The 25,473-nt window shown below is 36.4% G+C and overlaps 2 protein-coding genes across 3 annotated transcripts in view; one reads left to right on the top strand and one right to left on the bottom strand.

Moving 5' to 3' along the window:
- flvcr2a (FLVCR heme transporter 2a) overlaps window positions 1-16,708 on the top strand; it is a 34,412-nt gene extending 17,704 nt beyond the window's left edge. For both annotated transcript variants that reach the window (XM_048190348.1, XM_048190349.1), the window contains 5 exons: window positions 2,737-2,847; window positions 4,149-4,254; window positions 5,425-5,536; window positions 6,563-6,627; window positions 15,637-16,708. In XM_048190348.1, the coding sequence (XP_048046305.1) occupies window positions 2,737-2,847; window positions 4,149-4,254; window positions 5,425-5,536; window positions 6,563-6,627; window positions 15,637-15,696 (454 nt within the window). In that variant the 3' untranslated portion in view covers window positions 15,697-16,708. The remainder of the gene's footprint in view (window positions 1-2,736; window positions 2,848-4,148; window positions 4,255-5,424; window positions 5,537-6,562; window positions 6,628-15,636) is intronic.
- A 1,716-nt stretch (window positions 16,709-18,424) lies between these two features.
- Window positions 18,425-25,165, bottom strand: erg28 (ergosterol biosynthesis 28 homolog). Its single transcript, XM_048190345.1, has 5 exons — window positions 25,020-25,165; window positions 21,059-21,205; window positions 19,807-19,897; window positions 19,611-19,729; window positions 18,425-19,399 (listed from the first exon to the last, which is right to left on the bottom strand). The coding sequence occupies exons 2-5, from the start codon at window positions 21,189-21,191 to the stop codon at window positions 19,311-19,313; spliced, it is 432 nt and encodes a 143-aa protein (XP_048046302.1). The 5' UTR covers window positions 21,192-21,205; window positions 25,020-25,165; the 3' UTR covers window positions 18,425-19,310.
- Between the last annotated feature and the right edge of the window lie 308 nt (window positions 25,166-25,473).

Genomic DNA, 25,473 nt, shown 5'->3' with positions numbered 1-25,473 from the left:
CTTCAGGGCTCAGAACGCTGCTCATAGCCGCTGTCCACCCCAGTTCCTAACTTCCCAAAGGTGCAAGAGGTGTTCACAAAGCCATGGAAGGCACGTTTTACTCCCAGAACAGTAAAAGCTTTGTGGGTTCTTCTGCCCTCACTACCTCACACCTGGGCAGCCAGGTGGTACTCCAACATTCCCCATGTTGAGCGTGACAGAGACAGATTAGGGAGCATATGGCCTCCTCGGCTGTGGTTACATCGCTCGTGTTGAGACCACTTCAGCACTGGCTTCAGACTCCATCCCCAGGTGGTCCAGCTGATCTGGAGTCGATTAGATGAAGCACAGATAGATCTGTTTGCTTGCCAGGCATCCTCCCACTGCCCTCTATGGTATTCCCTGACCGAAGCTCCACTCTGCAAGGATTCTCCACTCCAGCACTCGGCTAGCCCCGGGCACTGCTCAAATATGCATTCCCTCCAGTGCGCCTGATTGCACAGACACTGTGCAAGATCAGGGAGGACGGACAGCAAGTCTTGCTGCTTGTGCCCTACTGACCCAGACAGACTTAATTCTCTGAGCTCACACTCCTTGCAACAGCCCCTCCTTGGTGAATTCTCCTGAGGAAGGACCTCCTTGCTTAGGGGCAGGGCACAATCTGGCACCCATTCCCAGATCTCTGGAACCTCCACATCTGGACAGTATCCGGAAGTCCCAAATAGTCTTATCGCCAGCAGTGATAGACACCATCACTCAAGCCAGAACCCCCTCTACGAGGCAGCTGTATGCTTTGGAGAGACGCTATCGGCTCTGTACTTTCTTTCCTGCAGGAAAGTTTGACAAGGCAGTTATCCCCCTCCACCTTCAAGGTGTATGTGGCCGGTATAGCAGCACATCATGATGCAGTGGACGGCACCTCCCTGACAGACATCTGTAGAGCGGCGGGCTGGGCTATACCCAATATTTTTGTGAGTTTTTATAATCTCCAAATTTATTGTTTAGGTGTATCTCTTGCACTCAATGCCTTCTCCCTCTCTGAGGTAATAATTTGCGCTTTTTTTGTCCATATGAGTTCCCCGTGTATGGCGAACCCTGGACACCCTCCTATTCTCCAGTACTCATTTGTAGCTCATTTTGGTGGAGGAATTTCACTACCTGGCCCATTACACGCGGTATGCCCCTTTTCAGGTGAGCCCTTGTACTTGGGCTAAGTGCTCCATATGTGCTGATTCCCTAATGGTAATCCCATATGATGATTTTCCACTGTTCGGTTTACTAGGCGCTAAACCCTGTGTCTTCACCTGGGCAGAGTCTCGCTCTGACACCAGTCACTGTGGGTGTAGAGTTTATCTCTTCTCAGGCAGAACCCACCACAGAGACTTCTTTCCGTATGTGGCATTTCCCGCTAGGTAAGTCCATGTGATGTGTTCTCCATATGTTAACCCCTGCTTTCTGCATAGAAAAAAGAACACTTTTCCCAGCGCACACTCCTGGTCTGCACAGCTGTAAGATTGTGTCTTATCCGCCAAAAAAACCCCGAAATAAACAAAGTGCAGAAATGGCTGAAAGTGACCTATACCCATTGTAAGTACGGCCCTGACCACCCCTCGTGGTACAAAGGACTACTGAGCAAACCACATCCTTTTATACACTTATGCCCAGGAGAAAGGGCGATTTTCATTGGCCCTTTCTGAAGTATCAGATGTGTTTGGGGCTCCCAAGGGCGACCTCTAGTGTCACTACATCGACACAACAACTCGTTCCCTACATTAGAGAACAGAAGTTACAATAGTAACCAAGACGTTAATGCATTAACTAACAGAAATATACAGTATTTATTAATTTTTGATAATGTTGCTTAAAATACAACTATTTATTGTAAGTTCATGTTAGCTCACCTCCATTAAATGATATTAACAGATACAACTTTTGTTTTTGATTAAAATGAATGGTTTAGAAGTATTTTTCATTTATTCATTTTAAGTAATGCAGTTAAATAATGTTAACAAATGGAACTTAATTGTGAAGTTTTATTCTTAACTTTTCCACTTTGATATTTATCAGAGACTAAAGCTAGAATGGTTTTCAAAACAAATGTACCATTTTGTTTGATTTTCTCCATATTTGAATACAATTATGGCATTACATCATCACTCACTCCACTGGAAACCAGCTATTCCCATTACTAAATATTTGCTCAAAACATTACTCAATTTAAATGAAAATATTTATTAAAGAAAGATATATACATGTATTTTAAGTAACATTATTGCTATCCTGACATGAAAAAAAGGCTAATTTTGAAAACTGTACCTCATCTTTGAGGTTTTTCGGCTGTGATTCTACTCCTTGTCAACACTGTTAGATATGAAACATTTGTAAAATCAGGAAATATCAAAGCCAGTCTTCATCTTGACTTTGATATTGCTTATTTCAGATTTAACCATAGGTGTGATAGTGTCACAACCATGATATATCAACTCACACAAACTGTAAATAAATTGTTTTTTTTTTTCTTTGTAATAATGTATGACGAATCACTGCCGAGATTAAAGATCAAACCATGCCAATGAACATGTTTTGTGAATTCTCTAAAACACTGTTATCACTATTTATACTATCACATGCAATATATGATGCTTTTTTTTTGTCATGCTGGAAGGACGAAATTCACTTGTGTGTGTAGATGAAAATTTGTCCTCACAGAAATGACTGCAATAGCCAAACTGGTTATCTTCCTCTTTGTCTTACCAGGCAGACGACTCTCTCAGTTTATCTGCTGTCGTTTGTGGGGATGGTGATCTACACCTTCACCCTGAACCTGGGTCATCTGTGGGTCGTGTTCCTCACATCAGGAGCGCTGGGGTAAGAGCTGCAACATGCATTGGGCACAATTGTGTCGAGACGTTTAAGGCACACTTAAAGTCGGCATGAAACGGCAGTTGCTGTCGTCTTCTCTTCCCTATTGTGACGTATATCAGACTGAAACTGCTTTGCAAACAAGAACAAATGTAGGGCAAATGTAGGCCTTGATTTTGTCCACGGTGAATTGATTGGATGGTTGTGGTTTGCTATTGGTGGATCTCATGTGAGTGACAGGTTAATTAGCACAAGTGCACTTTTCAAGCAAAACAACTGACAAAAAAGGTGTGTTAATAATTGAAATTATATAAAAAAAGTAAATGTATTCTGAGACTTTGTGGTTGGCAAATGTTATAGAGACATTTTAAAGCCTCATTTACACATACAGGGAGTAAGTGGGAGTGTTGTTGGTGCTGGTGGTGTTTCAGTTACACTTTATCCTTGTTACATTGTACATGTACTTACTGTAGAGTCATGTTTAGGATTTGGTTTAGGGTTAGTTTCTTGTAATTATGCATAATTTACTGTTGTTATTACTACAGTAAGTACATTTAACATGTGTAACTGTCACGTTAAAATAACGCTTTACCAAATATTAACATTCTGGAGTGGAAAGAGTTTGTGTCTGTTTCGAGAAAAGTTAAACTTTTCTCAGTTTTGTCACTGGATACGACCACTCTGACCAAAGTGCACATGTGCCAATGTGCAGCTATTCAAAACAATGTTACAACAAATGTCCATTTCACACTTTTAAACCTATAAAGCTATCATGTTTGAAACACAAGGCCTCTAAATCATCAACACTTTGATGTTAAAGGATTAGTTCACTCTCAAGCCATCCTAGGTGTATATGACTTTCTTCTTTCTGATGAACACAATCAGAGTTATATTAATAAATATCCTGATGCATCTGAGCTTTATAATGGCAGTGAATGGGACCAACGAGTATGAGCTGAAGAAAGAGTCTCCATCCATCATAAACGTACTCCACACGGCTCCGGGGGGTTAATAAAGGCCTTCTGAAGAGAAGCAATGCATTTGTGCAAAAAAATATCCATATTTAACAAGTTATGAAGTAAAATATCTAGCTTCGTATTCAACTTACGAAGAAAGTGTAGCGCCTCTCGCAGTTCTACATCCTACGCCTTCCCATATTCAACTTACGAAAAAAGCTAAACTGACGCAACATTTTTTGTAAGTTGAATAGCATAAAAGCCTGATGTCATATATAACAAAAACAGTCCAGAAGGGTCGTTACAGCATCTATTAACTTAATGCAATCCACTTCTGTTCTCTCACCGCAGGTTCTTCATGACGGGTTATCTGCCGCTGGGTTTTGAGTTTGCAGTGGAGCTGACGTACCCAGAGTCAGAGGGAACCTCGTCAGGACTGCTCAACTGCTCAGCACAGGTCATGTGACCACTCTTCTATAGTGTTTTCAGACCTGTAGATCGTTCGCTTTGCTCCCAAACAGTGACTTAAATTGTTAAAAAGTTGCATTTTCTTCTGTTCAGGTTATTTTCACAAGGTAACATTTCCAAAATGTGTTTATGGAATTCACATCTAAATCCATGTCAGATTCATGTTCTGGTTAAGGCTGTGCAATTTGGATAAAATAATCATATTGCGATTTTTTTTTTTATGAATATTGCAATTTTATTTGCGATTTTGGCTTTTTTTTTTTTTTTTTGCTTTTTCTAATATGCTACATTCTAAATGTATTCATTGCACAAGAAGTGCATAAAACATTTCACAATTAAATAACATAGGTATTAACAGCTTGATAAACAGAGATGGCATCCTTTGGTATGTTTTGTCGAGTGTTTGTATTAGTCTTCGAAGCTTTCTTTACTGACGATGCACACAGGCACCATGTCTTTGCATATATGTTAGGTGATCACATCTGTAATTTCTTTGTGCCGTTTTGATCCTTTCTCATAAGGTAGGATGCTTACAAATGCTTGAACAACGGATACTTGTTCAGTCGGTTCAGGCTGGCTTTGAGGTGTGCTTTTGTTAGTTTTGATGGACTTTGTCGACATGCATTGATCATACAGTTTTTTATGGCGCTGTTTTGAGTGCTGGAACAGGTTTGTTGTATTGCCCCGTTTCGTTGCAATAATCTCACAGGTCTTGCAAAATACCTTGCTCTCTGACACATCCTCTCTCCTGAATCCAAAATATTCTGAATTAAAATATATATAAATTAATAAATAAATTTGCAGTCTTATGCGATTTAGAAACTGCATGTGCTCAAAAAACATGATTGTTTTCCGATTGCGATTAATTGCACAGCCCTAGTTCTGGTTCATGTTTGTAGATTTGAGCTCATCTATATGCTAGTGTACTCCTACAATCAGAAAAATAATGTTGACATAGCTCTCAGGGACGTATATGATTGATCAATACTGTTTCATTAACCTTGAAATGGTGTAAATATCAAACGGAACATGAACTGGCCAAAACTACAGCCAACTTTATGAGTATCTACTTCCAGTAATGAGGATCATAAGATACTGAGATAACGTTTACGGATCCTGAGAGATATGCACATGCTCATGATCTTACTGATGTGTGCAGATGTTTGGAATCGCATTCACCATCATTCAAGGCAAAATCATCGATCACTTCAGCACACTGGCCGGCAACATCTTCCTCTGTGTGTTCCTCCTCATCGGCTTCATCATGACAGGTAGAAACTCATCACATGACACTTACCATGTGACCACTAACAGCTGCATTACAGATGCACAATTTACTGTTATTACTATGTGACCAAGTGTTATCATAAATCAACAACAGAACAACAGAGAGTTTGATTGGACACACAACTGTTGTCATCAACAACAAAAGATATGGGAAGTTTTCTCCCTTTTAAATTTTTATTAGTCTATTTATTTTGCAGTTGTAACTACGGATGAATACATGGTTAATTGCATTTGTTATTTGTGTAACTGGTCCTACTCGACCAGCTCAGAGCGGGACTTGAACTGGTGTCTCTGGCATGATAGGCGGATGCACTAACAAGGACGCTGAAGACCGCAGCCTCTAACGTCAGTCAAGTGCCTCTTGAGGCCAGGAGAGTGAGGTTTACACACACAGCTCTGACTAGCTGGCCTCTGTTACACTCACCCCCCAAACCTCACTGCCATCCGGGTCACGGCACCAAATATAACCGGCCCTACTTGACCCGCTTCAAGCGGGATTTAAACCAGAGTCTCTGGTATGGGAAGCGGTGTGCTAACAAGGACGCTAAAGACTGCAGTCTCTAGTATCAGTCACTAGTGCACCTCTTGAGGCCAGGGGAGTGAGGTTTACATTTGCATTGATCTGTTTTGTTTTCATCTGAACAACCCATCTGTTGAGAACTACTGCTTTGAAGTATCTTGGAGTAGCATGAACTATGATACATGAATATGGTTATTATCAAAGTACCAGACCTGGAATCATATTACCATGATACCACTATGGTCATTTGGATTGATATTAATGGTTGACTATTCTTGTAGCTCAAACAGTAGAGCAGTGACACTCACAATGCCAAGGTCATGGGTTCGATTCCCAGGGAAAGCATGAACTGATAAAGTGTAGGCCTTCAAAGCAATGTAAGTTGTGTTGGATAAAAGCATCTGTCAAATCCATACATGTGAATGCAAATGAACTGTCTATGAGAATGTTGCACTTTTCAATGATCTGACTTTGTTTCTCTGCCTCACAGTGCTTATAAAATCTGACCTGCGGCGACAGAAGGCCAACCAAAAGTCTCAGACAGAGATGAATGCTGTAAGTATGTTATAATTGGACATTAGCGCAAGAAATACTGCAGTGTTTAAACTTTAATTTATCACTAAAATCAGTGAAATCTGAGAGGGGTCTGATCTGCCTGAAGAGGCTCTTATGATCAGGTATGATCTGATGCTCCATCTGGCTGTATGAAAAAGTAAAGGTGCAGCACTTCCAAGAGGTTATGTCAAGGATTGAGATTATAAAACATAACATGGCATTTTAATGGCATTTTATATAAATTACAATATCAGATTGTCCTGTACCAAACCAGCAAGGCAATTAGCACATTATGATTGATAGGATATCCAAAATATGCATTAAATGCTGTATATGACGTGCTGAGAACTTGTATATAGGCATATCGTCCTAGAATAACACACAATTAAACCAGCCAAACCAATTCAATATGATAATTTTAAGCTCTCCATTTAGTTAAATGAACTCTGAAGGCTGTTGAAGGTGACATAGTCACTTATGAGTTTACATCTTGGTGAGCAGCTGTCTATAAATGTGACACTAGGTCAAATACACAAATCAGAAAAAAAGAAGAAAAAAATCAAGGAAAAAAGACATGCAAACACAAAAGAAACAGAATAAAAACAGCTCAATGGGGCCATCTGGTGGTTATATAGGGAGTGGCGTGGTGAAGTGGTTAGAGCTCATGGCTGGTGTCAAGAAGACTACTGGTTTGATCCAATAGCCATTGGGGACACTGCGTTCGCTCGCTAAACTTTCGTGATGGAAATAATATGAGGTGAGAGGACAAACTACCTATATTTTAGTGCTTTTGCAAATGAATGCAAAGTTTTCAGCTGAAAGCAAAAGTTTCGTGAGAGAACGCAAATGCTTTAAGAGTGAATGCAGTTACTCGGGGAATGCAATAGTTTTGCAAGGGAACACTACTGTAAGTTTCTTGGGGAATGCAATACACAGCAAAATCTCCAGAGTTAAGTCAACTCTGCTTGGAGTGCATATGGTCCCTCTCTAAATAGTGTTAAAGTAACACTTAACCAGAGTTAAAGTTAATGAGATAATTAAGTGATGATTGAGTGTTAGTGATGAACACCTGCTATTAACAAGCAGAATCATATACATTATACATAATACGTTATATCTCTCAAGATCTCAGTAGAGGATGATTTTCTTTAGTTATTCTGCTTGTTAACAGCAGGTGTTCATCACTAATGCTCATGAATCACTTAATTAATCACTGAATTATCTCATTAATATTAACTCTGCTTCAGTGTTGCTTTATAACTATTTAGGGACCGTATGCACTCAGAGCAGAGTTGATTTAACTCTGGTGATTTTGCGAGAGAATGCAAAGTTTCTCATGGCAAAGCAATACTTTTTTGAATAAACAAATGAATTGAAACAATTTAATAAATCCCTCCCTCTTTCCAAGAAAATGGTAAATTTGTGGATTAGATCAGGATCCAAGATGTCCCAAACTGCGACTCATGATAATTCCTGTGCCTCATAAACGTCATAGTTGCCCAGTTATTGCTCACTCAAAAAATGATTTTTGATGCTGTTCACTTTATTTAAACAATTTATTTTGATTCAACACCATTGTATCAGGTTTCTGGTTTAAATGTGATTGATTCATGTTAAATTGACTTGATTACTCTTTGACTTAACTTGATGTTTTCATATTGAAATAACATGTTTCAATCAAGTAAACCCAACCAGGACTCAATCAAACAGGATTTTCACTTCCCATCATGCTTTGTAAAGGGGCTGAACTAGGAGTGTAAATGTTGAAATAAAGTGTTATTTTAAGCAGTTTTTAGGAAGATGAGAAAATGGAAAGACTTTTTAATGTTTACTGTTCTATTATGTTGGTATTTAAAAGTTTCTGTTAATTAATAGTTTTAGGGTTACCATTGTGGTGAATTGTTGCAGCTTGGGTTAAGGACCTGCTAACAAACTTCCAAATTACTTTAATAAGAAAGTAATCACTGTGGTAGTGCTCTGGGTTGCATTTCCCAAAAGCATTGTAAGCTTATGTTGATTGTAAAACCATTGCCACCAATGGACTTATGATCAATTTAGGCTTTACAATGTTTTTGGTTAAGGCAATTTAGGATGAATCCAGTATCACATCTAGATTTCTAACACAGAACATCACAAAAGTTATGTAAATCACAAAATTAAACAAGAAGAATTAATTGTAAAAATCAATGTATATGAAAACATTTTATTTTTTTATTTATTGCTTTTTATTTATTTTATTTTAAATGAACACAATTGATTCTAGTTAATGTAACATGGTTGATTCTATTGGATTTTACTTGTCTCAATCATGTGGAACCGCTGTCCATGATTGAACTGAGTAAGTTGGACATAACTATTTTACATAGATTCTTCCTTAGTCAGTTGTTTTGTCAAGCTGTGCCCAACCATAGTAAATAAGTTGAATCAACCTTAATAAATTAAGTTGAATAAATTAAAGATCTGGAAACACCTGAGACGGTGTCCTGATTAATTCTGCCGCTGATGGGCTGCACTTAATGGGATAGGATGTTCTTAAAGTGCCCCTATTATGCTATTTTAAAAGTTCCTAATTTTGTTTTGGATTCTCCTACAATAGGTTTACATGCATCCAAGGTCTCTCTAAACCCCTCCTTTCTGTGAATCTTTAGAGAAAGCCAAAATAAGTTAAAAACATATCAACCAAACTGTGCAGCCAGTAAAAATTAGGTAATGTTTGTTTTAAAAATAAATAATAGGTCCTATATGAAAAAAAGCTGTAAATAAAAATCATAAGTAATAAGTACACACACAGGTCTCCAAAAAAGAATACCAGTAGGTTAGACATATCCAAATCTGTGGATAATGTCAGCATGTAATAGACGTGTCTCGAGTTCCCAGCAACTGAGAAGAAAACTATTAACAAGTCCCTCTTGTCCAGCTTTATCCACACACACACAGTACACTCACAGTCAGGGTGACATATACAGAAAATCTCAACTGCTTGATTTCTTGCATCATTGCAAAATGTGAACAATATTATCCTATAATAAGGCATGAAGATATTACTGTATGAAACGGTATGTAATGTCAAATAAGTTTGACTTGACTATTACTTTTCCTTGTTATTTCTACAGTTATTTCTGTGCATTTTTTTTTTTTTTTTTTTTTAACACTTTATTTATTGGATTTTTCTTTTAACATATCCAAACCATACAACACATATAAACCAACACATATTCACTCATATCTAACGTATAACCAACAAATAATTACACACAGAGAAAAAAAAAAAAAAAAAAAAAAAAAAAATTACAAAATACACAGAAAACAACTGTAGACTAAATGTATAAAACTAAAGTGGGGGGTATTAGTCCACCTCAAGTATGAATTCCATCCTTTGAGCTCGATTAACCATTTATCTCAATGAATCAATTCAACCACTTCCCGTAGAGCCAATATTACCGAAGTAATTTATAAAAGGTTGCCATATGTCAGAAAATTTTTCCTCTTTATTTTTTAAGGAGAATCTGATTTTCTCTAGCTCCAAATGTTTCATTACATCCCTCATAAGATTTATATATGTGGGGGCAGCTTTCTGTTTCCAGTTTAACAATATTAATCTTCGTGCTAGTAAACAGACAAATGAAATTATGTTTTGTTCGGCCCTGTTTTTAACTATCTCATATTTAACAATACCTAAAACTGCCACCAGGGGATCTAAGTCAATAGACCTTTGTAATAATCTTGACAATGTCAGAGAAATACTTCTCCAGTAGGATGATAATTTTGGGCAACTCCAAAACATATGGGCCAGTGATGCCGGTGCATGCCCACAACGATCACAAGAAGGGTCTACATTTGGGAATATCTTACTGAGTTTTTGCTTAGACCAGTGTAAACGATGTATTACTTTAAACTGTATGAGTCCGTGTCTTGCACATACTGATGAGCTATGAATCTGTTTAAGCGCCGCCTCCCATTGCTCCTCTGTTATTTCAACATCTAAGTCTTTCACCCAAGAGGATTTTAAGTGTTCTAGAGTTGATGTGCTTGTCAACTGAAATAGTGCTTCATATATATTTGAAATACCTCTTTTTTTGTGAGGGTCACGCAAAAGTATCATTTCCATTATGGATTGATTTGGGGAGTTGGGGTATAATGGATTATTTTGTTTAACAAAGTTTCGTAGCTGCAAATATTTAAAAAAATGTGATCGAGGTATGTTATATTTCTTTTGTAGCTGCTCAAATGATGGAAACACATTATCAATAAATAAGTCTGTAAAACTATAAATTCCTTTTCCAACCCAATCATCAAATGTTGTACTTTTAAATGAGGGAGCAAACGAGTGATTTTTTATAATAGGGCTTTGGAGAGAACCAGTCTGCCAGCCAAAAAATTTTCGGACCTGGGACCAGATCTTGAGTGTATGTGAAACTATTGGATTATATAATGGATAAGGGTGTAAAGTGGCTAAAGATGAAAACAATAGAGCAGAAAGTGAGGAAGGATAACAGCATACGCTTTCTATGTTTACCCATAACTGGGGTTGTTTTTGCAACCAGTAGGCCATCATTCTTATATTACTCGCCCAGTAATAAATCTGAAAGTTTGGAAGTCCCATTCCTCCTTTTGATTTGGGTCTCTGTAAAAATACCTTCCTTATTCTAGGAATCTTCCTATCCCAAATAAATTCCGAAATAATTTTATCAAGAATATGGAAAAAACTCTTCTTGATATATATTGGTATACACTGAAATAGAAATAAAAATTTGGGAAGAATGTTCATTTTGATAATATTAATTTTCCCTGCTAATGAGATAGCTATATGAGACCATCTCTGTAGATCCTGTGTTATTTGATCAAGTAATTTTGAAAAATTCTCTTTAAATAGATCTACAAATATCTTAGTGACATTAATTCCTAAGTATTTAAACTGGGTTAAAGTTTTAAAGGGCAGTGTTTCAAAAGATTGTTGATCAGCTAAATTGTTAATTGGAAATAGTATACTTTTCCCCATGTTAAGTTTATACCCTGAGATTTGTCCAAATTTCTTTAAAGTGGAAGTTATTGCAGGAATAGATTTAGATGGGTTGGAAATATATAATAATAAATCATCTGCATATAATGATACTTTATGTTCCCCTTCCCCTCGAAAGACCCCACTGTAAACTGTTAAGTTTCGTAAAGAGATTGCCAGAGGTTCGATTGCTAATGCAAAAAGCATTGGAGATAATGGGCAGCCTTGTCTAGTAGAACGTTCTAACATAAAGTAATCAGACCGTAATTTATTTGTCTGTACTGATGACATTGGGGATGCATAAAGAAGCCTAATCCACGAAATAAATATAGATCCGAAACCAAACCTTGACAGGGCCGAGAAGAGATAATCCCACTCGACCCTGTCAAAGGCCTTTTCAGCATCCAATGAAATAAGGATTTCCGAATAAGATCTTGAGTGAGAAGAGTATATTATATTGAATAATCTGCGAATGTTGTGAACCATTTGTCTATTTTTGATGAAACCAGTCTGATCTTCATGAATTATTGATGGAAGTATATTTTCTAACCTGATGGCCATTATTTTAGCTAATATTTTGTTGTCAACGTTTAGTAGGCTCACTGGTCTATATGATGCTGGATCAAGTGGGTCCTTTCCTTTTTTATGCAGTAAAGAAATAGACGCTTGGTAAAACGTGGCTGGAAGAAGACCCCTCTCTAATGATTCATTAAAAACATCTAGAAGGAGAGGGGCGATGTCAGCAAGAAACATCTTGTAAAATTCTGGCGTATACCCATCTGGACCTGGTGCCTTTGAAGATTGTAAATTCTGTATTGCAATCCTAACCTCTTCTAGGGAAATAGGTTCCTCCAATAGCTTTTTATCTCTTTCATTAATAGAAGGGATATCCAAATTATCAAAGAAGTCATCCAAGAGTTTGACTTCTTTTACTGATTCTGTTGAATATAGTTTACTATAAAAAAATTTAAATTCTTGATTAATTTCTAATTGATCTTTTGTTATACAACCAGAACCTGTGCGAATCTCAGTTATTAATTTTGATGTCTCAGATACTCTTATCTGATGAGCCAAATACTTTCCTATTTTATCACCATATTCATAATATTTATGTCTGGAACGATTTATTAATTTAACAGTCTCATCTGATGCTAGAAGATTAAATTCTGTTTGCAACGTTATTCTTTTTGTCAGAAGTTCAGCAGTAGGAGATTCTGCATATTGGTGATCTATTTCTGAAATTTGTTCTATTAATTTTAGCCTTTTCTCTTTTTTAGCCTTAGTCTGATGTGCAGAAAAAGAGATAATTTGACCACGTAAATAAGCTTTCAAAGCTTCCCATAATATGCTTTTAGATATCTCAGGGGTTTTGTTGATTTGCATATAAAATTCTATTTGGGATTTTATAAACTCAACATGTGTTTCGTTAGACAATAAACTATTATCCATTCGCCAGGTTCTGGAAGTATATCTGTTGGGGAAGGTTAGTTGTAATTTTAATGGGGCATGATCTGATAAGACAATGGCTTCATAGTCAATATACTTTACTGACGAAAGTAATCTGGAGTCTAAGAAAAAATAATCAATCCTAGAATAAGAATTGTGCGGTTGCGAGAAGAAAGAATACTTTTTAGTGGTTGGGTTTAAATATCTCCAAGCTTCTATTAAATTTGCTGATTTTAAAAAATTCTGGATTAGTTTGGCTGATTTAGATACAGACTGTTGTCTGCTTGATGATCTGTCCAATACCGTATCCATTACCAGATTAAAATCTCCTGCTAAAATTAGGTTGTGGCTATGAAGGTTGGGTAGGATTGCTAATACTGAATTTATAAATTTCTCATCATCGTAGTTGGGAGCATAGATGTTCGCCAGTGTTACAGGGGTATTATAAAGTTTCCCGGTTACAATAATATATCTACCATTTGGGTCAGATATTATATCAGATGTAGTAAAAGGAATACTTTTATTGATTATGATGGCCGTTCCACGTGACTTGCAATTAAATTTTGAGTGAAACACGTGCCCGATCCAATTTTTATATAATTGTTTGTGTGCATGATTTTTGAGATGTGTCTCTTGTAGAAAGGCAACATCCGCTCCCAGCTTCCTAAGATGAGCCAGTATATTACCTCTTTTCACAGCACCATTCAGGCCTTTACAATTCCACGTGACAAACTGCACATTAGTCTCTTCAAGTGTTTTTAAAGATCCCGTCATAATTCTAACAACATTCTATATTGATAGAGGGTGGAAGAAATAGGTAAATATCCCCGCATCCACATAGAAAGGAGAGAAAAAAAAAAAAAAAAAAAAAGGAAAAAAAAAAAAAAACATATATAACACTTAACCACATAAGAACTCCAAACTCTTCAACATTAACATTTGCCCATCCCACCCCCCGCCACTTCCCAAACAAGTAGTAGGGGAATAACAAATTCACCAAAAACAATATTGCTGTTTCCAACAGCTTGAGAGAAAGCTAAACGAAAACTAAACGAGATTCTCTCTGCTCCTCTTTGATATTTATGTGTTTAAGACATCTGAACCCCAATCAATTATTAGATTATACTATAAAGCAACAGCAAGTAATGACAAAGGAAATATTATAAAAATAAAGTCCCTTCTTACATATCGGCCAACAGTTTAACATAAATCCCGAGTTCCTGCTAGATAATCGTGTAATCACTTCACTTCTTGTTATGTAAAGGTATAACTACATCATAACAAACAGGGGAAAAGATCTTAAAGTATCATCAGATTACGTGTGTGTGTCAGTAACACACAAAAAGTGACTATTCAAGCTATACTTGCACAAGTCAGCTCGTAGTAATTTTCTGATTGAAGAATTCTTCGGCAGCTCGCGGAGAGTCAAATGAGTGCCTAATGCCGTCCACCGTGATAGCGAGTCTTGCTGGGTAGAACAGGCTGTACGCTATGTTGGCTTCACGGAGTTTTCTTTTCACCGGGTTGAAAGCCGCGCGCAATCTGGTGACTTCCGGACTCATATCTGGAAAGATATGTACCTGGGCTCCCTTGTACATGAGTCTGCCTTTCGCCTTGCCGAGATCCAGTATCTTAAGTTTGTCCGTGTAGTAATGTAGGCGAACGAGTATGGCTCGGGGTCTCTCTCCAGCCGCCGGCCTCGGAGCTAAAGTGCGATGCGCTCTGTCTATTATCACCGGTGAATCAAAGTTCTCTGCACCAAGCACATCAGGGAAGAATTCAGTTAGGAATCTGATGATGTTCCCCCCTTCGGCTCCTTCTTTAATGCCCACCAGACGAAGGTTTTGCCTCCTACTTCTGTTTTCTAGATCCAGGCATTTGTCCTGTAGTTTCTTACATTCTTTAGCGATCGCTTGATTTGATTGTTCCAAAGCAGTTACTCTGTCCATCGTTTCGCTGAGTGTGTTTCCTATTTCCTCGACATTACTGACCGTCTCTGCTTGTGCAGAACGGAGACGTGCTAGTTCACCTGCTAGCTCGTCGTGTATAGCACGGATGTCCGCTTTCGTTTCTTCGCGCAGGGAGGAAATGTTTGCTTTGATATCATTAAATGATGTCGCAATTTCAGCTTTCAGCTTCACCAGCACTGCTTCTCTGGATACCTGCAATTCCTCTCTCAATGTCTGTAACGAGATTGAATTCTCCGATGTGGTTTCTTGTGTAGACTCCGTTAATTTATCCGCCATTTTTGGACTGCCGACTGTGAAGGGACTTAACGTCTTTTGAATCTGTTTCGATTTTCCCTTCCGTAAGTTTTTCTTCATAGCAGAAGTCTTGCTGTTGGGACACTTATATTGTAGTTAGCAGTGGCTTTATCAACTTTTTAGGGCTCAGATTACTATATTAGTGTATTATCTTGGCAGAGCTCCTCACTTCCAGCTTACTCCATCGCGCCCCCCCTATCTCCCCCATTTCTGTGCATTTTTATGTTGTAGATTTAAATAAAATAATTTTTAGGGTTCCTTACTGAGGTAGTTTAACATTTCCTTTTTTTTCCCGTTCAGAACTCATCCATACATTCCCAAGATGGAAAATCGTTGCCAGTAAAAGAGGTTAAGATGTAAAGAGAAACCTTTGGAATGACACTTTCTTCAGCACATGCGTACACAACTTCATCATATCCAGAAATCCTCCTAAAACGTACACAGTATCCTGAACAATGACAGCTCAGTTTAATTGCCCAATCATAAGTGAGTTTTTACCTTCATATTGCCTGCAGTATTTAAACTAACCAATGGTTAGTGCTCATTACATTAAATGCCACAACACGCAGTGGGAATCATTCACGAAACACAATTTTGTAAAATATTTTTTTAATTCACACAAGTATGGTTATATGAACGATTATCATGAAAATGGTTCTGCTTGTGTTTCATAAATGAGGCTTTTAATGTGTTGGTAAATATATCATGTTTGCATGATGGTTTCTTAGGTCTGACCTAATGTTTTTATTACTAGAGTATTAATATAGTACAAGTGTCTCTGTAACAGACGCATCTAGATCTGATTCAAGAGATCTCAGTCTGTGTTCAGGTTGTTGATGCTGGACATCACAATATTATTATGGAAGGTCAAAGTCCTTCAATAAAACCATCAACGGAAACTGAAAACTACTTGAATGTGCAAGAACATCAGTCATGTGATCAATGAAGGACGTGTGATGCTCATGTCTTACATAATGCAATACTAACAGACTGCAGCAGGACCCGACAACCATACAGTACACTTTTCATAGAAAAGCAAAGACAGTAAAACGAGGAGCATATTACTAACATTAACTGACAGTAAAGAGAGAGAGAGAGCACTTCTGTTGCATGCTCTTGATTGCTGATTGCTCACTCAGCACACATGCATCATTTGAATTAAATCTAAATTGTATGTGCAATTAAAAACATGAACTGTTACGGTACAGTAATCACATAACGTTTTCAATAAGTTTTCTGTGCGCACGCCCAGAAAGCTTCCTCTCAGACAGCACGCGATTAGCCTATTAAAGGGATAGTTCACCCAAAGATTCAAATTATCCCATGATTTACTCACCCTCAAGCCATCCTAGGTGTTTTGAAGCCAAAAATAATGCATCCATCCATAAAAAAAAAAATTAATCCATATGACTCCAGGGGTTTAATAAAGGCCTTCTGAAGCGAAGCAATGCGTTTTTGTAAGAAAAATATCCATATTTAAACTTTATTGGCGGAGACGATTTGCGGTGGAAGAGTATTTGACCTGACGCACAACACGGAGGCGCAGAGGAGAGAGCAAAACAAATCACCGGTCACAGATTATACGTCTTAAACGCTAATTTTTAAAGAGAAATGTCAGAGGATTTCGATATCAGAGAAGAGGAGCTTGAGTTTGTTGCACAGCTCTATTTGTTTGAACCACGAGAGGCGTCTAAGCTTACGATACTCCTACATCCTGCGTCATACATCACATACATCTAGTTATTTGAATTAATAAAGTTTTAAATATGGATATTTTTCTTACAAAACGCATCGCTTCGCTTCAAAAGGCCTTTATTAACCCACTGGAGTCGTATGGATTATATTTATAATGGATGGATGCATTATTTTTGGCATTCATTTGTGTTCGTCTGAAAGAAGATAGTCATATACACCTAGGATGGCTTGAGGGTGAGTAAATCATGGGATAATTTCATTTTTGGGTGAACTATCCCTTATTAAGTTGCGCTTTACACAAAATCATGTCAACATGCACGTATAGGCAAGTATTCTTGACAAACATAGCTGGTTATGTCTTAAGTAAACGTAAACAGTTGAGAAAGAAAACAGTATGCCCATGTGTAACAGTATGTTAGATACGTGCAGCTCTTAAAGTGACAGCAGCCTAATAAACTGACTGCTGTCTTAATGTTAATATAACAACAAAAGACAAAGAGAAAATCACCCACTGCTTTTGGTCTGAATGACTTTTAATAATTTAATAATCTAGATTTATTTTATACAGTGAAGACTATGCAGTGTTACTTTACATTTGATTACTTTATTTAATTACTTGGAAATTGTGATATTTCACTGGTATCTAAAAATTTGAACCTCTGGCCAGTAGAAAAAAAAAACATCTGTATCATTGAGTCCTGCTGGAGCAGCTCTAAAGGAAAGATAAAGTATGATAGAGCAATAGATTGAACAGTGAAAGTAGCAGAAGCTTGTACAACAGGTATGATTATTAGGCATGAAAAATAACTGAAGGAAATATCTCTCTGCTAAGCCAACTTATTTGATTCATATTCTTTTGGTTTCTCTAGCCAACATTTTTAAAAATCAAAAATGCAATGAAAATACTGGTATCAGTACTCTGTATTGGCAAGTACTGAAAATGAAAGTATCAGTATCGGTCTCGTTCCTACTAGTTAATGTATGTTGTAGCAGCAGTGTAGTGTGTAATGCATGACTGATGGACTCTTTTTGATCTTTAAAAAGGGTACTTGCAATGTTTATCTCAAATTTAATTTTTTTTATTTGCATTTCAGATTTTATAAGTCACAGTTGTGTGTTTATATCACAATTCTGAGAAAAAGTCATTCTGAGATATAAATTCTGTCTCACAATTCTTCCTCTCAATTTTGAGTTTAGATATGAACTCGGAATTGTGAGATAAGTCACAATTACCTTTTTATTTATTTATTTCATGGTGGAGTAAAAAAGTTGAATACATTATAAATCAAACCACAGGCACAGATGGAATCGGTCTATTGTCTGTCATGTGCCGCCGCTTTTGACTCCTTTCAACAAGATGCTTTGTACACAATCATGACACCACAAAAAATGATTCCTCAAGGTCATTTAACTTTATTAATTTCATATGGCTTCAAATATCCAGCAGTAAGTACAGCAACATTGGAGCTAAAAATGGTGGAACTAAGAAAAATCAGCTTTTGCACTGTTGTTTTCTGTGATTTTGAGCAGATGATCATAGAACTTACAGTAGATGTGCAAGTTACTGTTCTGATCTGTGTATGTCGTTGAAATGATTGTTCTTGTTAGGAATGTATGTAGTTCCTGTGCATTTTACAGTATTTGTATAGAAACATTTAGAATAGAATCCAGAAAAACTGTATGTTGCAAATTGAATCTCACAGTCAATAATAAAGAGTGATAACTAGTTTAAACGCACTACATGGCTAAAACACAAATTGTGAGCATGTCTTGTATTTTGTGCATGTCAGTGATTTGCAATTTAACATGCAAATGAATGTCATGTAAACCATCCCACATGCATTCTGGAAAAAACACTAACAAAAACACGTGACCAGTAATAAACATGTACATCTGATCATGTAAAGGCTTCCTCTTGAATGTTTGACATTCGTTTTGTAAACAAATATGAATGTAACTCCAGTAAATTTCTTTCAGCAGCTCAAATATAAGAGATTTTTCTGTTTGTGTTTTCACTGTTTTCATCACTGCACTATTTTACTGTAATTGCTTTTGGACAATTAAACTTCAAATAACCATATAAAAGTATTATATTAATATTACACTGATTTCAATGCTGTAAAAAGGTAGTTTGGGCCTTATATGTTTTGGCGACTGGCAACCAGTTGATATCAGAACCACTGACCCATGGGAAACGCCACAACGGTCCACATGCAGCGGCACGATCCGTCCTGTTTCAGTGCCAAAGGCATCAGCAGTGATGATGCTGTGAATATCACTCAGTTCCTCTTCTTCTGACGAGCTCCCACCACTTCCTGAGGCTCAACGATACACTGGAAGCCAATCAACATGCCCACGATAGAGACACCTAGAAACAAAACCACTGTTATGATTAGTAATGATGCATCACAGGAATAAATTACACTTTACAATATATTCCAATAGAAAACTGTTAATTTAAATTGTAAAAATATTTCACTGTTTTCTACTGTATATTTGATCAAAGAGACTTCTTTCAAAAAAAAAATATAAGTATCCTAATGCAAGACTGAACTAGATGTTTGAAAGCAATCACTCACTTGCTACTATCAGCGGTGCCATGACTCCAATGGTCAAAGGAGCGGTTTTATAAATAAATGCTTCAGACAAGAAGTGGCCGAGAGCCAGAACAAATGTCCACAGGGTGACGTGATAAAGCCTGTAATGAGGGAAAGACAGAAACGTCAGCTCCGTTCCAGCAGTTCAGTCTCTCCACGCACACACTAGGATCCTTACGTTCGGTTCTGAATGTCAACGGCACAGGCGCAGCGGATGATGGAGGACAGGAGGGTCCATATGCCAAAGGTTCTCGCCTGAAGACCGTTTACTAAACAACAAGACATCAGGACATTCAGCTGCTGTAATAACCTCACTTGTTGACTGTTTGCTTATAATGTTGTTTGTTATATTATCTGTTAAAGGTACAATATGTAATAATTTTGTCTATAATGAGGCCTATTCAAAACAAAGGCGTAGCTTGATGACGGCAAGTTTGAGCGCAGAATCTTGGGACATGTGGTCTTCACCTCAACGGATGGTGCAAAAGAATAGGGATTGGACTCGGGAAGAAATCATGTTCATGGATGCGATTATTAACGTTACTGTAGTATGAAGCAGAGCAGAAGCGAGTGTTGTGGAGCTGAACGAGGAGCTGGAGCGATTGATCAACACACGCCTCACGAGCAGCAGGACTTTTATTATGACACAGTTGCCGGCGCCGCTTCCGCTTTTCCGGTCATGAGTATGAGGTAACGCAGCTCTGTTTATCATATTAGATACATTTGAGAGTGTTGAAAATGATGTTATAAGCGTTACTCTGTGCGTTCGCTCGGCGGCTGCTGTGAGACACTGTTACACACTGCAGTAAGACAGATCGATTTTACAATATCATATTAAATGCTGGATGATTGTGTTGATAAATGGCATGCAATTAATTTTAAAACGTATTGTATGATGGAGAAAATGCTGTATTACTGTTACTAAAAATAAAGCTGCATCTGATTATGCTATGTTAGCTACTTCACAAAATAGTGTTTTTCTCTGAGGCGTGGTGAAGCATGGTACTCGCAAACCATCAAGAAAACTAGAATTAATATACGTGTTGAGCTATATAACAATAATTAGTTTTCTGTTTATAAATATATCAAAACAGTTGTTCACTTGTCTATTAAAACATGTAATATATTAAAGCATCTTTGGTGTTTCCATGATTTCTACAAAATAAAAGCGGAAACCGAGGGTAACGCGGGTATGACGCCATTGACAGGCGACTCCTCACACGTCCCGGAGCCTTGGTTAAAACTGCAATTTTCTCACGATTTACAAATAGTTGGAAACATTTGGGATATTATAAGTACTCAACTGAACAAAATATATAACACTGGCCTAGTGGTTTTTGGATATTTTACTGCAAAAATCGTACATATTGCACCTTTAAGTGATAAAGTTACTGAATCAGTAATGATAATCATCATGTGTATGTCTTAACCATAATCCGGTGTGCCGGTGTAGAGTTTCTCGGACAGGAAGCTGTAATCTCTGAAGCTCTGCACTGTGTTTCCCACTGCGATCACAGACACCATGAGCAGCCAACTCCTCAACACATTCAGAAAGCGGCTCATCCTTCACTGAACACCTGCAGAAGATGAACAGAAGTGTTAGAATGAACCCAACAAAACACTGATGTGCCTCGGTGAGAGCAGAACATGGTAATACTTTGATATAGAGCTGCACTATTCTGGATAAACTGAGAATCAGGATTTGTTTGTTTCAAACAGAGATCACGATTCTGAACAGACAACTAAACAAAATAACATGTGAATTACTAGAGGTTCTGACAAAATATTAACAGCTGCAGTCTATTTAATCTAATTAAATGTTTAATTAATTAGAAAGAATATCTTAACAAAAATCGGTTTGAGTGAACGATTCAATGACTCACTCATAAAGACTTCACTTGTTTCATTACTGGATGAATCTGCATTTTTGAACGAATCTGTTGAATGAATGATTCGATGACAAATACATTTTTTAACAGTCTCTTGTCGCCACCTACTGGTGTAACAATGTAATTGATAAAATCTTTATTTGAAGCATCAAATTACTTTCAAAAGGTGATTTACTCTATTTTGATTGCTACCGTAGACATCAGTGTTTATGTAACTAATAAACTTTTATCTCAGTTCTTCTGTGATAATCTGAATTATTGTAAGGCAGAAATAGTGATACTGTGTGGTTGAAATGTTGTTTTGCGTACCTATACATGACAACTGCTCTCTTTGGGTCAGCGGCACACACATTTGAATGTTTTGGTGTGATTTTGTTAAAGGTTTAATACACAGAGGCGAATCGTTGTCTTTCAGGAATAAGATCGAGTGGGTGTTTGAATCGAGATCGCGATTTTTTAGAGATTAATCGTGCAGCTCTAATATACAGTAGTAGTGTGAATAGGGCTGGGCATTGACACAAATTTCACGATTCGATTTGATTCACAAGCTTGCGATTCCATATCAATTAATTAGGGCCTATATCAGGTACAGGATAAAAATCAGGGAAAAAAAGGAAAAAAATCTCTCTCTACTAATTTATTTGTATTTATTTATTTTTTATTTCAAAAGGGACAGTATACATTAATCAACATTCAGATAGATGTAAATATATCCAAGTTAATATAATGCTGTAAACTTCACTGGAAATCCCAGCTGGTACATCATTATAATATTAAAGGATAAAATTAACTGATTTGTTGGCTACTTACATTTAAATGTAAGTTTTTATAGACTAATAATAATGTTATAATATTAATTTTTGAAATGACATAATTATACTTGTTTTTTTAATATAAACATTTAAAAGGTGGCTGTCATAAAAACACAAAGGATTTATTCAAACATTGGTAACACTTTACATTAAGGTTCCCTTTGTAAAGGGTTTCTAAAGGTGTTTGTTAATGAGGCATAAGTCATTTACAAATGCATTATAAATCATTAATAATGCAGTTATAACTGCATGAATAAAAAGGGCGACTTTAATGCAATACCTGCCAAATAGTGAGCTGTTTTTAACTCACATGTTATAAATGCTTAATAAATGTATTTATTAACACTTATTTAACTCAAAACCAGATTCCTGGTTTATGATGCAGCAAAAATTGACTATCATAATTATTAATATCTCATGACTGCCACTTTTCTTACTATGTTGCTTACCAGAAGTTTCTGTCTTACCCATAAATGGTTCACAGGTTTCCACTTTACATTAAGGTTCACTTTCACAGGTTATTAATGTTTATAACTCATTAATAAACGGTTCACAAGTGTCCACGCTACATTAAGATTCACAGTTAACTAATACTGGAATTAATTTTATCATTATTATTATTATCTCATCAAGTTATGGTTATTATCTTAAGTTTTATTTTCAAAATAAAGTTGGAATTCATATTTAAAAAACAAGAAATCAGTTTTTATACACTGCTGTGGATATGCATCATGACCTTTTTGGAGAGTATCATGGGTAAGACAAACTTCTGGTAAGCAACACAGTAAGAAAAGTGGCAGTCATGAGATATTAATAAGAAAAGCACAAATACAACACCCTTCAGTCTTATTATGATGGTCAATTTTTGCTGCATCATGAAATAAACCAGGAATCTGGTTTTGGGTTAAATAAGTGTGAATAAATAAATTTATTAAGCATTTATAACATGTGAGTTAAAAATGGCTCACTATTTGGCAGGTATTGCATTAAAGTCGCCCTTTTTATTCATGCAGTTATAACTGCATTATTAATGATTTATAATGCATTTGTAAATGACTTATTACTCATTAACAAACACATTTATAAACCCTTTACAAAGGGAACCTTAATGTAAAGTGTTACCCAAACATTAAATACTGCAGAACAGGTTAAGTAAAAATACAATGAATATGCAATATAGTTCATATATTTATCAAAATGCTCCTCTCTAGAGTTATTTTTCTAGCTGACTAATGAGTTTGTGGACAATTAATGGCTTTTCTGAGGTAAATATAACATTAAGTGACGTGATTACATGAGACATGATTCATTTCAGTAAGTTTTTCTGTATCTTTCCTTCTGATGTTCATTCATGTTTATTTGCTGATGTAACTAGTAGTAAAGAGAAAGTACTGAGATGCTACAGTGATCTGTCATGAACGGCAAAACAGTATTTATTGTCTGGATTTCACAATTAAATTTACAGAATTTGAAAGCTGAGAATTTGTTTCATACCAGAAGTATCAACGCACAAAGCTTATTGTGATTTATTGGATGGGAGGAGCTATAAAGCATTGTTTATTCATCAAGTATTGAGTATTGTATTTATTTGGATGTTTACATTTGATTCTGAATGAATTTGAGGCTATGTTCCGTGGCTAACGGCTAATGCTACACTGTTGGAGAGATTTATAAAGAATGAAGTTGTGTTTATGAATTATACAGACTGCAAGTGTTTAAAAATGAAAATAGCGACGGCTCTTGTCTCCGTGAATACAGTAATAAACGATGGTAACTTTAACCACATTTAACAGTACATTAGCAACATGCTAACGAAACATTTAGAAAGACAATTCACAAATATCACTAAAATATCATGTAATCATGGATCATGTCAGTTATTATTGCTCCATCTGCCATTTTTCACTGTTGTTCTTGCTTGCTTACCTAGTCTGATGATTCAGCTGTGCACAGATCCAGATGTTAATACTGGCTGCCCTTGTCTAATGCCTCGATCATGGGCTGGCATATGCAAATATTGGGGGCGTACATATTAATGATCCCGACTGTTACGTAACAGTCAGTGTTATGTTGAGATTCGCCTGTTCGTCGGAGGTCTTTTAAACAAATGAGATTTATATAAGAAGGAGGAAACAATGGAGTTTGAGACTCACTGTATGAGTAATTTCCATGTACTGAACTCTTGTTATTTAACTATGCCAAGATAAATTCAATTTTTAATTCTAGGGCACCTTTAAAAGGCATCTGTCTTTTATAAACACCAAATTTATACACTGAAAAAATAATATTATAAAATTAGTTTCTATTAAGTTAAATTATTATATTTTTTTCTACTCATCATAGTCATTCATTAATTATTTAATTTTAATCTAATTTTTATTTAATTAATCACAATTGTTATTTATTTATTTTATCTAATTTAATCTATTTAGTAGATTAATATATCTGTTTTTATCACATTTTTAATCATTAATTAATTAATTTTATTCTTCTTATTTATTTATTTGTTTTAAAAATTGTTTGAAACATTTAAAAAATGGACATTTTGTGGAACATTCAGAAATAACGTTTTAATGGGAACTTTAGCGTATATTTTTGTTAGCTAGGCTCGTGCAGGAAACCATAAACAAGACTGGATCATCGATACACGACATTACACACATTATATTAATTAGTAACAATGTTCTTACCTGAAGCAGGTGCTGCAGTAAGTACATATAAACTGAATAACTAGGACTGTAATGTTTGATTACTGCTTATCATCATCGTACCGCGTCAACTTCACAACACTCATGTGTGATGGGCATGAACATTAACCAATCACAAACCGCGGATGACGTTTGCGTCGCATCGTACCACCACCCCATTGGGTAGTTCTTCAAAAGCCCGCCCACTCCTGGGCGATCCAACCAATCACCGGCCGCTAAGCATCTGACGATTTCTAGAGAGTTGAGTTTGAACCCTGACACAAATGTTTAACTTATGTTTATTATACTATTATAGACGTTTGGTCTATTTTATGAAAACGACATTGAGGTGTTTAGTTAGGTACACTATATATTCATTAGCAAAAAAGGATCGAAAACGTTTAAAAAATCTAAACATTTTTAATGTACTAAAATCATATGTTTCCGAATCCCGAAT

This window comes from Megalobrama amblycephala, linkage group LG5 (genome assembly GCF_018812025.1).
Source record: "Megalobrama amblycephala isolate DHTTF-2021 linkage group LG5, ASM1881202v1, whole genome shotgun sequence".
In the NCBI taxonomy this organism is placed as follows: Eukaryota; Metazoa; Chordata; class Actinopteri; order Cypriniformes; family Xenocyprididae; genus Megalobrama; species Megalobrama amblycephala.
The sequence above is the reverse complement of the archived record's forward strand: the minus strand, read 5'-3'. Positions and strand labels throughout refer to the sequence as shown.